The sequence below is a fragment of the Micropterus dolomieu genome, linkage group LG01 (genome assembly GCF_021292245.1).
Source record: "Micropterus dolomieu isolate WLL.071019.BEF.003 ecotype Adirondacks linkage group LG01, ASM2129224v1, whole genome shotgun sequence".
Classification (NCBI taxonomy): domain Eukaryota; kingdom Metazoa; phylum Chordata; class Actinopteri; order Centrarchiformes; family Centrarchidae; genus Micropterus; species Micropterus dolomieu.
In genome coordinates this window covers 52,186,436-52,199,171 of record NC_060150.1, presented here as the reverse complement: position 1 = coordinate 52,199,171, position 12,736 = coordinate 52,186,436, and the positions used below count along the sequence as shown (strand labels likewise).

The 12,736-nt window shown below is 41.1% G+C and overlaps 2 protein-coding genes across 2 annotated transcripts in view; one reads left to right on the top strand and one right to left on the bottom strand.

Annotated features, from left to right (window-relative positions):
- LOC123969391 (E3 ubiquitin-protein ligase TRIM21-like) overlaps positions 1–1,056 on the top strand; it is a 3,367-nt gene extending 2,311 nt beyond the window's left edge. The window contains exon 3 of the mRNA XM_046046753.1: positions 1–1,056. This exon is cut by the window's left edge and continues 25 nt beyond it. Within this exon, the coding sequence (XP_045902709.1) occupies positions 1–1,056 (1,056 nt within the window).
- ppp3r1b (protein phosphatase 3 (formerly 2B), regulatory s1ubunit B, alpha isoform, b) overlaps positions 1–12,736 on the bottom strand; it is a 29,435-nt gene that overhangs the window by 10,088 nt on the left and 6,611 nt on the right. Inside the window, exon 2 of the mRNA XM_046046764.1 lies at positions 10,185–10,224. Coding sequence (XP_045902720.1) covers positions 10,185–10,224 — 40 coding nt within the window. The remainder of the gene's footprint in view (positions 1–10,184; positions 10,225–12,736) is intronic.

Below are 12,736 nucleotides of genomic sequence, written 5' to 3'. Positions count from 1 at the left end.
AAGGCCGAGCTGGGGAAGACAGAGGCTGAAATTCAGCAGATGATCCAGAAGAGACGACTGAAGATTGAGGAGATCAAACAGTCGGTTGGCCTCAGTGAGGAAGATGCAGACAGAGAGAAAGCAGAAGGTGTTCAGGTCTTCACTTCTCTGAAGGAGTTTGAGAGAGGCCTGAAGGAGCTCATCGACACCATCGAAGAGAAGCAGAGAACAACAGAGCAACAGGCTGAAGGCTTCATCAAAGAGCTGGAACAGGAAATCTCTGAGCTGATCAAGAGAAGGACTGAGGTGGAGCAGCTCTCACGCTCTGAAGACCACCTCCATCTTCTCCAGAGTGTCCAGTGCCTGAACATCCACCCTCCACCCACCAAGGACTGGACCAAGATCAGCGTCCATCCACCTTCATATGAGGGGACTGTGGTGAGAGCTGTGGCTCAGCAGACGGAGAAAATCACTAACCAGATGCAGAAGCTGCTCACCGTAACTGAGCTGAAGAGGGTCCAGCAGTATGCAGTGGATGTGACTCTTGATCCTGATACAGCACATCACTATCTCATCCTGTCTGATGATGGGAAACAAGTGTATGATAGTGATGTGAAGAAGAATCTTCCAGACAATCCTAAAAGATTTACTCGTTGTATCTGTGTTTTAGGAAAGCAGAGTTTCTCTTCCGGCAGATTTTACTTTGAGGTTCAGGTTAAAGGAAAGACTGACTGGACTTTAGGAGTGGCCAGAGAGTCGATCAACAGGAAGGGTAAAATCACAGTGAGACCTCAGGATGGTTACTGGACTATTTGGTTGAGAAATGGAAATGATTACAAAGCTCTGACAGAACCTTCAGTCCGTCTCTCTCTGAAGTCTCGGCCTCAGAAGGTGGGGGTGTTTGTGGATTATGAGGAGGGTCTGGTCTCCTTTTATGACGTAGATGCTGCAGCTCTTATCTACTCCTTTACTGGCTGCTGCTTCACTGAGAAACTCTTACCGTACTTCAATCCTGAAGATAATGATGGTGGTAAAAACTCTGCCCCTCTGATCATCTCTCCTGTCAGAGTAAACTAATCACTTTTTTTTTTTTTTTCCATTTACCGATTTACAAATGTGGCAACACAGTAGAGTTTAGGGATGTCACAAGAACCGATACTTCGGTACCAAGTTGCTATAAATATTCTAAAAACATGACGTACGTACCGGGGATCTAACACATGGAAGACGGCAACAGGTGCAGCTGCAGCGACAGCTCCACCATCGTGTATGGAAACCGGGGTGATGTTAGTTTAATAATTAACATTCGTCTGCTTTTGCTGCTGTTACCTTCAATAGCTTGTGTCAGGGCCGCAATTTCTTCCAGTTTCGCAATTTGTGGGACAGCTTATTTAGGCAGATGTTTCACAGTTTTGATCTACTCAAAATCACCAAAGATGACGATGCAGTTTGCAGCTCAAAGAATTGTATATCTGTCCACTGCACCTGTAGCTGTAGGCGGAGCTGGGGACCGTCTCAAAAGTTCAATACGATCCATTTCAATCTTCTATAACTTCTGTTTTTCAACATAGAAATCTCAAACCACTGCCAATATAGTGACCACCCTTTCAACATTTCAAATATTTTACACTGTGAGTTTTGATATGAATATATCAAACCACCTCTCATTTGTCCTGGATGTCCTATTGTTTTGTTTTAGTTTTTTAATGAGGTATCAAATAAGGCTGTGTGATATGACTAAAATCGGGATATAGGTCATTTCATTTCTCCATTGTTTTAAATTAAACTGAATATCACGAGTTACTGTTGTAATTTCCAACAGTAATGATATTTCTCTGCGTCGGTAAGGTAAGCGATTCTGGAGAAATCCAATACCATGACAAATACCATAGAGTGAAAAACGACACAGCAAGTAAACGTTAATGCAGAAGACTGTTGCTTCTTGCTGCTGCAAAGTTAACATGAGAGGACGAGACGGTCCCAGAGCAGCAAACCAGATCCAGACTGCGATACTCACAGCTCTCCTACTAGAAACTAACATTTACACAATGTAACAGGCAATTCGGGGTTCAGTATCTTGCCCGAGGACACTTCGACATGCAGCCTGGAGGAGACGTGGGATTGAAACGCCAACCTTCCGATTAACCCGCTCTATCTCCTGAGCCACAGCCGTCGTTTTTCTATCGTCCAACAACGCATATCGTCATCTCGCACGGCCCTAGTATTAAATTTTGGTATCTAGAATCGTGGAATATCACTGGTATTGGTATCGACTACTACATTTCTGGTATTGTGACATCCCTGGTAGAGTCTTATTTTCTGCGGAATCTGTTTACCGTGGTGATTGATTTACACTTACTTGTAAGAATTTTTATTATATAATATATCCATTACATAGGCAACACATTGATTCGATGCATTTCATCTGCCAGACCTTTAGTTTCAGCTCCACAGTTTTTATTTTTCTATTTGATGAGCAGTGAAAACATATTGCTGAATATTTCACTGTGTCATAAAGCTTAACTTAAGAGTGAGGCCTGATATATGTCTATAGTGTCTACAGAATACAGTATATGTTGTTATATTGAGTATAAAAGGTTGATGGACAAAGTTAATTATCTAAGAATACATAATAAATTTCCTGTTTTGTCAAACATTTTTTGTTAATAACTGGTCACTTTGGCCATTTTTTATCTGTTTTGTGAATACTGATAAGATGGATTATTAGTCAAATAAATCTGTAAATATTTGATTGTAAAATAAAAACGGTAAAATAAACTAGTTGTTGAACACAAGGCCTGAGTAAGCAGTGACTTTAGCACCAAATACTGGACAGGAAAGCCTGGTTTACATAGAAGCTGTTTTTTGTTACCGTTTAAAGTTGTAATCCTTGAGATTTCAGTCCTGGCAGATTTGGCTTCAAGTGTGGTGTATTTCGACAGCGAACGCTCAGTGAGCAACTACTTAGTCAGAACAGAAGAGGAGCTGCAGCAAAAATAGACCTGGGGCATAGAAATAGCAGAGAACAGAGTCGTGGAACAGAAGCTCATGCATCCAGCGGACATTTGCACACTGGCTGGAATGGCAACAGATCGTTCTCAACAGCCATCAAGGAAAGGGCTGTGACACAGCCAGCTCTGGTGCATATTCGGGGGTCAATGACTATAAAGTCTTCCTTCAGAAGTGTCCGTGAGAAAGATGTTCAACCTCAACCTACTCATTCTTTAAAGGAAAGCTCTGGATGAGATTGTCAAAGAAACATTAAGTACCCCCAGGATTCTCAAAGATTTACAACACTATTTTGATGGAATATATAAAAAAATATTTGAGCATTAAACACTTAATTTCCTGCATTCTGGAGACATTTTCTGCACCACTTTATGGTAGAATTGTCTTTATTTATATAAATTGAAAAATTAAAATCAGGTGACAATTCAAACAGAATACAATGTAGTAATCATTGTTTTTTTTACCTTAAGTTAGTTTTTCTGGACAATGCACATTTGTTTCTTCTCTACATTGCATTGCATGTTTTATTATTCTGCAAATAAACCTTTCTCAAAGTATTTTGTTTTTAACGTTTCTTGTTACAAGTCATTTTTCATAACATTTAACTAATGCCTTTTAATAAAGTGATGGAGACATGTCCCCTGTGTAAATGGCACCTATGAAATTAATACAATATTTGTTGCATTAAGAACTGTGTGTGATTTATACTTCTGCGTCAAATCGACGGCGTAGCCTCTGCGTAGCCCCGTACCCTACGTCACCGTCACCTGACATGCACCTACTCAAAAATGTAACTACACATCGAGGCGACGCGGACTGTAAGCACTGTGACTGGTCGGCTGGGTAGCCTCGCAATGCCTCTGAGCCGATAGGAAGTGCTCCGTGCTTTGAAATAACTTTTACTAGCGGCCAAACCAGCGGCTGTAACACAGTGGATCAATATATTTGACCGTCACAACCCGAGCAAAATGACTCGTTTCACTATCAGAATGTGATCCGCTCGGTCAATAACATTTGAAAAGTCTATACCAGCCATATGTATACAATTTTACCCCCATTCACATAAGTGGAGGGCTTAACGTGAAGCCAACTAGCGTTTGGCAATGTAATTGCAGAAAGACGCAGACATGTAGTAATTTAGTAGTAGTACTATATTGGTATTTTTTATAGTTTCTGTTTCGCTGGCCCTTACATTACATACACTATTTAATTTGATGTTCATTAATAGCAGTACTCTATAATTTATAATAAATCAGATTTAAAAATGTTTTCTGTAGTTTTATACATTTGACTCATATATCAAAACATTAATATATTTTGTTGTACTGTGGCTCAGGAGGTAGAGCGGTTTGGCCGTTAATTGGAAGGTCGGCGGTTCAATCCCTGGCTCCCCCTGGTTGCATGTCGAAGTGTCCTTGATATATAAGTGTCCAATATATCGGCTTTTAAAAATCTCAAATACCGAAATCGGTATCTGACTTAAAAATCCCATATGGGTTGGGCTCTAGTTATTAGCACGTCAGAGAACAACTGACTGATGTGTGCCAGATCTTGGATGCCAGAGCTTGTGCACCGCAAACACTCCACAGTCCAGAGCACTGTTTCAGAAAGCAGAGTAGGAGTATGTTAAGCCTGAGATGAGGGAAACTCTGAGTTTTCTGTTTCAGAGAGCAAGAGCAGATAATCCCTAGATCAGTAACTCCGGCAACTGATGCTGCAGGAGTTGGAAAACCGGCAGTTTCTCTCTGACTCCTCCCAACATGCTGGCTGTGACTGTGACTTTACAATCACAGGTTCACGAGTAAACTGTGTCTTATATCTGATCTATAGCCTACCTATTTTCATAATCAGGTAGCCGATTGCCACCGGCATTTAGTCCCGGCGGGTTACAGCTTAATAAATATAGCCTTCCTATTTAAAATCGAATGTAATGGGCTGCAGCACTTTCTCATTCATTAAGGAAATTCCAGTCTGGTAAATGATGAATGAGCAACGCTGTATAGTAGCCTAATAATGTTAACGCATTGATCCTTCTTCCAGTCCTGTGTTTTAGAGCCTATCAGGGTCCGCGTTGGCAGCATTCATATTTCTAGCTCCACCCGATTAAAATGGAGGCTCTGCCTTTATTTACCCGTTGCCATGGTGAATCGTAGTATCAGAGCTCCATTGATGATTTTTTTCATCCCCACGCACGCACTTCTATCAGGCTCAACATACTCTGAGTTGATTGAACTTATTCTGATCCGCTGTTCTGGAACCAAAAATTCAGAGTTTGCCACCTCAGGCTCAATCAACCCAGAGCGCAGGGATAAGCTCAGAGTTTGTTAAGCCTGCTTTCTGAAACTGACGTAAACAGTAACGTTACCTGTACTGCCGTATACCATCCAAGTCACATCAAACAGAGTAAATTGTAAAGTCACACACACAAAAAATATTTATTTATGACATTACAGCATTTATTTAGCCTTATTTTTAGAATTCTAAATTTAAGACTTTTTTAAAAACTTTAAAAGACCACGCACTTAGCCTGATTAGAAGGCACCCTGTGGATTTTTCTCATAAACAACCTGCTAAAGCTGCGCATACACTGTACTGTTCAAAATCTTGTTTAACTCCAACTCACACTGTACTAGGGATGAAATGATTACCGGTGTAATGATAAAACATGGTAAAATTCCCGACTGTTATTATTACCATACATATTTTAATTACCATGATAACCGGATACGGTTACGACGTTATTATAAACTCACAGTAAACACTGTTCAGCATCAACCAAAGTTAGCGACTCCCAGAAGCAGGTGCGCATGCGCAGGATGCAGCGTGGCTTTGTTTGGGTCAATGACAACATGACGGAAGAGAGTGCTGCAGAGATTTTTCAGTCACTCTGGAGTCTGGTCGTGTTTTAGTTTTAATGACAGCGCTGAGAGAAACTTGACAGAAGAAAACAGCCTTATAGTGAACGCAGGGTGTGTTAACTTTTAGCTTTGGTTAGGCTGACTTTCTAACAGCTTGTAAACTGTTTATTTGTTTTCAATTGTGCATGGGGTCATTGCATTACCTATTTAACATAAAATCTTGATAATGCACCCTTAGATGGTTTTCAAATTTTTACAAAAGGTATTAGCTGTTATTTTATTGTTTATGCAAACAAAATGGCAATTTTATTTGTAGTTTTAAATATGAAACTTGTTGAAATGGTTTCAGTGTGTGTTTCAGTACATTTTAATCTTTTTTGGCACATTTTTCAATACTGTGATAATACAGATAACCGTGATCATTTTGGTCACTATAATCGTGATATGAAATTTTCATGATTTACACTATATAAATCGTATGCAATATAAAGCCAGAGCTCTCAATTTACATGCTCAAACTCATGTATAAAACAGTAGATTTATATAACATGTCTAAAACAGACTGTTCTGGTTATTGACAATTGTCAATAAAGACTGGCAGGTAGTTTGTTTGCTAGCAATAATGCCAACAAGGCAGAAACGTGCCGAAACTTATTAAAAAAGAGGCGCCACTGTATATGGACTAGGTGGCTGGGAAGACGTGGACGGCATGGAATGTCCATTTTGCAGAAAGAATTGGAGGTAAGCCAGCTATGTTTTACTGTAGTGATTGTTAACTTTCAGACGCCGTTCACCACTTCACGTAGGAGCTGGGAGAAAAAAAAAGGCACCGATCGTGAGCAATAAACTCATGGCTCTGCTTCAACTGTGCGACAGCCTGACGACGGCCGGCCAAAATGTCTGATATGCCAGAAATTCAACCGACCGTCCGACAGCCGTTGAGGAGCAGCTGACCGGCCCTCGCTGCCCCCTCTACACTGCACGGCAAATGTTGATGCTATTTTGATGCTTTAAACTTTACATTGTTTATATTCATATTTACTGGCATGTAGGCTATGTTTCTTAATGCATTACTGCCACTGACTGCCAGTCAACGGTAATAGCGGGTGTGTGCAAGATATAAACACTGGGTTCTACTCGTAAAGACACTGCTCAACAGCGCTTCTAGTGGACATAAACACAATTAAATTACTTGTAGGTCTCATTTTGGCAAAAGCCTGGTACCTGCAGCCATAGCAGCCCTGAACAAGGTGTCTCAATGAAGACACCAGGAGTCCTGCTTTCACATGTCCTGTCAGTTGTTGTTGTTGTTGCATGTTTGTGGTGTGCACTTGTTGGGAAATGATATGTGGGAAAGAAAATGTTAATTGGTGATGAACAGTGCTGTGAAATAATTTCCCTCTAGGGTGTAATGGGAATTCCAAACATATTGCATGTAACCCTGGGATCAGGGAGACTCATCTGAGATGTGGCACTGAATCTGTGTAAACATAACAGTCAAAATATCTCTGTTCTCTGTGGTATCCAGACTTCAGGGACAACGTGTCTCTGTGGGATGATATGATTGACCCTAAAGCTGGATAAATAACAGGCTCACAGAGCTCTCCTCACTCATTCGAGCATACATGTACACGGCGCATGTGTGTTGCTGTGAGTCCTTCTGCAGAAGAATAAAATTCACAGAAAGACAAGTGTTTGCCTGAGCTGTTTATTTGAACACCCTCATTCCCACCACAGGGGACAATAAAGTCTAAAGTCTACCTTCAAATTAGTGGTTCATCTGTGGTGGAGTGGGTAACTCCAGTAAGGGAGCTCTGTTTAACAGGAAAGGCAGCTGCCCTGAAAAAAAAAAGAAGGGTGTGGAGTCGAGGCGTGGTGGCATCGGGAACGCTGTAATTATCCCTGAGCAGGCGAAGTCCATCAGCTGAATACAGCACAGTCCGTCAGGCTGAACCCGGCTGCTCATGTCTCCCTGTTTCAGGTCACTGACCCACACACCTCTCCAAATACATGAGGTCTGGTGGTGAGACACCCGAGAGCTGCTGGTGTGTCTTCAAGCTACAAGGCAAGGACCCAAAGTAAACTGCAGTAAGCAGATACACCTGCCTGAACCACTGCCTCGGTCACACACACGGGGATCTGGTCTTGCTCACAGATTATAAAACCAGAGACTTGGTATCAAATTTCAAGAGGTTTGAGAAAGGGCTGAGCTGTTTCTGGGAATCAACAGGCGGCATGATGGGGGTCCAAAGACTGAGCACAGGTCATAAATCTTAACCGCCCCCTTTCCCTGCGGGGTCCCCCTAGTTTTTGACACCTTCCTAAACAGCTCGTTGGGACGCCCCCAAACCCTTGCACCGAACGTATCCGATACATGCGATGGTTGATGTAATTTTCAGACCCAAGTTCACCTCACACTACCACATTCCTGAGGGGGGTGCTACTCAAATAGCACCCGACATTACAGTCATTATTTTCTAATTAAGCAGCAGGGTTTGGGGAGGGCAGGGCGAGGCGACCAGCTAATTAAAACTGGGATATTGCGGTGACTAAAAATAAATGAGGTTTTCCCAGCAGCCCTGGCACTGACCTTTACAGAGCGATGAGGCATTTTTAGCCTCAGAGTGTCGGGAGTCTGGGTCAGACTGCCGGCAGGACGAGGTGCAGCATGTGGTGATGTTCACATCCATCACCGACCTCCATCATAAACCAAACTCAGCGTAAACATGTCTGACTTTTCCCAGATGATCACTATCCAGTAGTTTTATAAGTATAAGTTTTGCCGTGTCTCAGTTCGCACCCGCAGTACTCACACTTGATATTTTAAGAGCATAAGTGCGTTCACACTTACCAGTATGGTAAAATGCAGGGCACAATGAGTACCTGGATGGTGTACTAATAACGGTCAAAGAGTTGAGTGTGGAATGCTGGACACTTCTCACCCTCAACGGTCGCCATCTTGGCTACGTAGCAGAAGGGGAGGGACCACCAATGTATTATAAAACTTGTGAAAATGGAGACCCAAGAAGCTGCAGTGGTTGCAATTGTAAAGGTACAAATATGTTAATTTTTTAAATACTTTTTTTAAAACTGAATTGAAGTCAAGTGAGCAAACAAGACAGCCAATATAGGTGGGTCAGGGCTCTACATGAACCTTTTTCCCCCAAGGAGCACATGAGCTCCTAAATGAAAAGATTTAGGAGCACACAAAGAAATTTAGGAGCACAGCAAAAATGAGTTTAACACTATTTATTATACACATATTTATACTACATGTTTGCTCCTTCTGCTTGTGTTCAAATATGGTATGAAACCATTGTAGGACTGGAAGTAAAGACCTTAATATTTTGTTAAAGCTTTTTAAAATATTGAAATAGATTTGAGAATTTGAGACATTGAAGACAGTTTTTTGAAACACTGATCAGTCATCACAAAAAACCTTTACTGTGATTGGTGCTTTTGTAGTTTTTGAACCAGGGATGGATTCACAATATACCAAAAGCACCCACACAACCCACGCCACACCTAATGTAAACAAGACTACTGAACAGTGTTACAGTAACTTTAGTAAATCAGAACAAGGGGAACGTGTTGCTCTCAGGAGGAGGCTAGAAGGAGCACATGCTGGCACACTGGCATCCTCTGGCATTAAAGAGCCTCTGCAGTGGAAAGATGCAGATTTTCACTGCAGAGGCTCTTTAATATGGAGGAGAAACTACTTTAAATGAGTGTATAAGTCTAATATAATAACATTAGATAAAACGTTCAATTTTAATCTAATAATATACTGTTAGTATGTTCATATATAAATTATTAAAATTTTGTCATTTTATGTAATAGTATACTATACAGCCCACCACTAGTATAAAATTTATTCCAGTTGGACAATACAGCAGTTTCATGTTTTCATTCATTAAATACTTGTGCAAGAAAAATACTTCAACAAATACTTCATTTGTTTTGAATTAAACCTAAATATGTTAATTCTACACTATCATATTACGTTTATTACATTTTTGTACAGCTGTCTGGCAGTATTTCACACTGATGTTTTTTACACTTGTGTTCCTGTGCATCCCAAAGTTGTGTTTAGAACTCTAAAAATGCAAAGTTCACCATAGTTCAGCTCAGAAAATGCTTCAAGTAAAAAGATAAAGTGTTTGCTCTCCAAACTTATCCTCACCCAGATGTTTTAGATCAGATATTCACCACCCCTTTCATATTCAAAATGAATATAGAAAACATAGATATACAGATAAACAGATAGAGTTAGAGGAAGCAGCACATGTTTGTAACAGAAGTCAGTGATTGTGACTGATCTAATGCCGTGGTACTTACAGTGCGAGCACATGTCCAGGGCGTAACTGGCTTCATTTCCCTGAAAAAGACAAAATGTTGACAATGAAACAAGTGTTCCACATTTAGGCATCTGATTAAAAAAAACATGTATTTACACCAAGGGGCAAAATGCTTTACACAGTACACGAGAGCAGGACTGTGGTCCCCTCTATCCCCCAGTCTGAAGTGAGGATCTGTGTTTTTGGCATGTGGAGAGCTGCTAAAATCCCCTCAGTACATCACATTAAATCCCACTGATGTTGGGTAAAAAACAGTTCTCCGTTGACTGGGAGAAATCTTGTGACTCTTACGTTCATGAAAAATCTCTAAAATCTACGCAAATGTTACAGAGATGAAAGTAAAAAACATAGAAGATTAATTTAGCTATTGCGTGTCCCGCTCTCGGCTAATTGTTGGCGTTCTTCATTATGCATGAGCGACAGAATGATCTGGACTCTGGAAACTAGGCCATTGTGCCGCTTTGATTTGCCTCGCCTCATCTCTCGAGGACTTGCAGGAACTGAACCAGGCTGCTCAAACAAGGCTGCAGCTTTCCTGGGAGACATTAACTCTAAAGTCACATAAACGGGTATTATGTTCCATCTTCCTGCAGATGATAACCAGAATCTCACCTGTGCGGTTTGACTAGTTTTAACGCTGCTGAATTTATTAATACTGGCCAGCCACTGAGATTTTGAGCTTCGCTTTCCGACTCCGTTTAAAACTCAAAAATGCAGTTAAATATCTGTACTCAGATGCTTCGGTGGCATCTCTACTTTCTTTAGGAGGCTGAGTGATTTTGTTGTTCTTGTCAGTTTGTTTTGTACAGAGGGAGAGGCTGAAAAACCACTCATGCCTTGTGTAAACTGGAGGATTTTAACTTCTTCTAAAATGTCAAACGATTTTAAAAATGTTGGATCTCAGACATAATGACAGAATTAACAAATTTTTATATTTTAACACACAAACCAGACGGTTCAGTCCAGACGCAGGACCACACGCTCTGCATTTAGTATAAACGGTTTCAAAGCAGCGGTTCCGGGGACTTGGGATCTCACAGAATCTCGTGTGATCAAACATGACTTTCTGACAGACAGAAACAAAGATGGAGGCAGACTTGCCTAAGACCTTTTGTGAGCTGTGTTTTGCACAGAAAAACAAAAAGAAGAGAATCAAACTGTGGATGAACTCGAGGCTGATAAGAGGGAATCAGCAGGTTTATATATTTTATAGAGCAGATACACAACACGCTGGGAGCACTTCCCGCTCAGCTTGCTCTCATTGGCTGCTGCAGGTTTCTGATCAGAGATCTTCCTGATTTTCAAATGCCTACATCAAACATTTCAAATCGGGGAGCTTTCAATCCAGTCAGCATCCTTAAGTTTATGTCTGTAATAACCTGTTCCAACCTGCCTCGGCTTGGTAATGCCCCCACGTATTTCAGAGGGCGAATCTGCCCCCAAAGCAGCCCATTTATCCTCTAGAGTGCGGCAGCATTAGTTTGTTATGATTATTTTTATCATCGATAAATCTATTTATTCTCCCAAATAATTGTTTGGTGTAAAAAATGTCAGAAATCATTTCCTAAAGACCAACTGGACATCTTCAGGTTTTTGTTTTGTCCAACTAACAACTTAAATTCAAAAACATCATCATAAATATCATAATATCATATCTTTCTGACACAAGAAAAGCAGCAAATCCTTACAATACTAAAGAACGTTTGTATTTTTGCTTGAACAGATCACTTATCAGAATAATAAGTGAAATGATTATTTGTAATGATTTACAGAGAGAGACCTTGTGTAGTTTGGATCTTGAACTGGTGCTATTTTCTGCAAAAATTACAGCAAAATACAACACAGACCATTTTGTTTCACTCCAGATTGAGTAATTCTGGTTTAATTGAGGCCGACTGAGGATCTGGTTTCTTTGATTGCCGTACCAGCCACTCAAACACTCCCCCTCCCTGCTCAGTGAAATCTGTTCCAGCTCAGCATCTGACACCGAGCCCAACGCTGACTTGGCTCCGATCACAGGCGTCACATGGGCCCAGTACACTACATGTTGTTCCCTTTTCAACACATGCAGTTATACTTGTGAGCTCATGATACACATTAATGTTTAGGTGGCCTACACCAAGCTGTACGACTGCGGTGGTATTGCGTAACATGTGTTGGCACGCTGCAGCTGGTCTAAGCAGGGATTCCCCTGGGAGACCCAGCTGCAGCATAAACACCTCACCCTCAACCATCTGAAGTTTGGGAGTATTTTAGTCAGAGACCCGACGACATGGTGATCTGTGAGCTCTGTGAATTTGTAAAGTATCTTCACAGCAGCAAGCAGAATCATCCCAGAGCACTGTGTCAAGATGGCACAGTGTTTCCTTTGTGTCTCCACACAAGCCTGATATATCAAGATGATCAACACGAGGAGCGTGTTTCGGATCCGTACCGTATTGGTCCGAATATAAAAGACGACGCTGATTTCAAGATGACCCCCCTCCCCTTTTATTCCAAGAGTCATTTTAGATAGATAGATAGATAGATAGA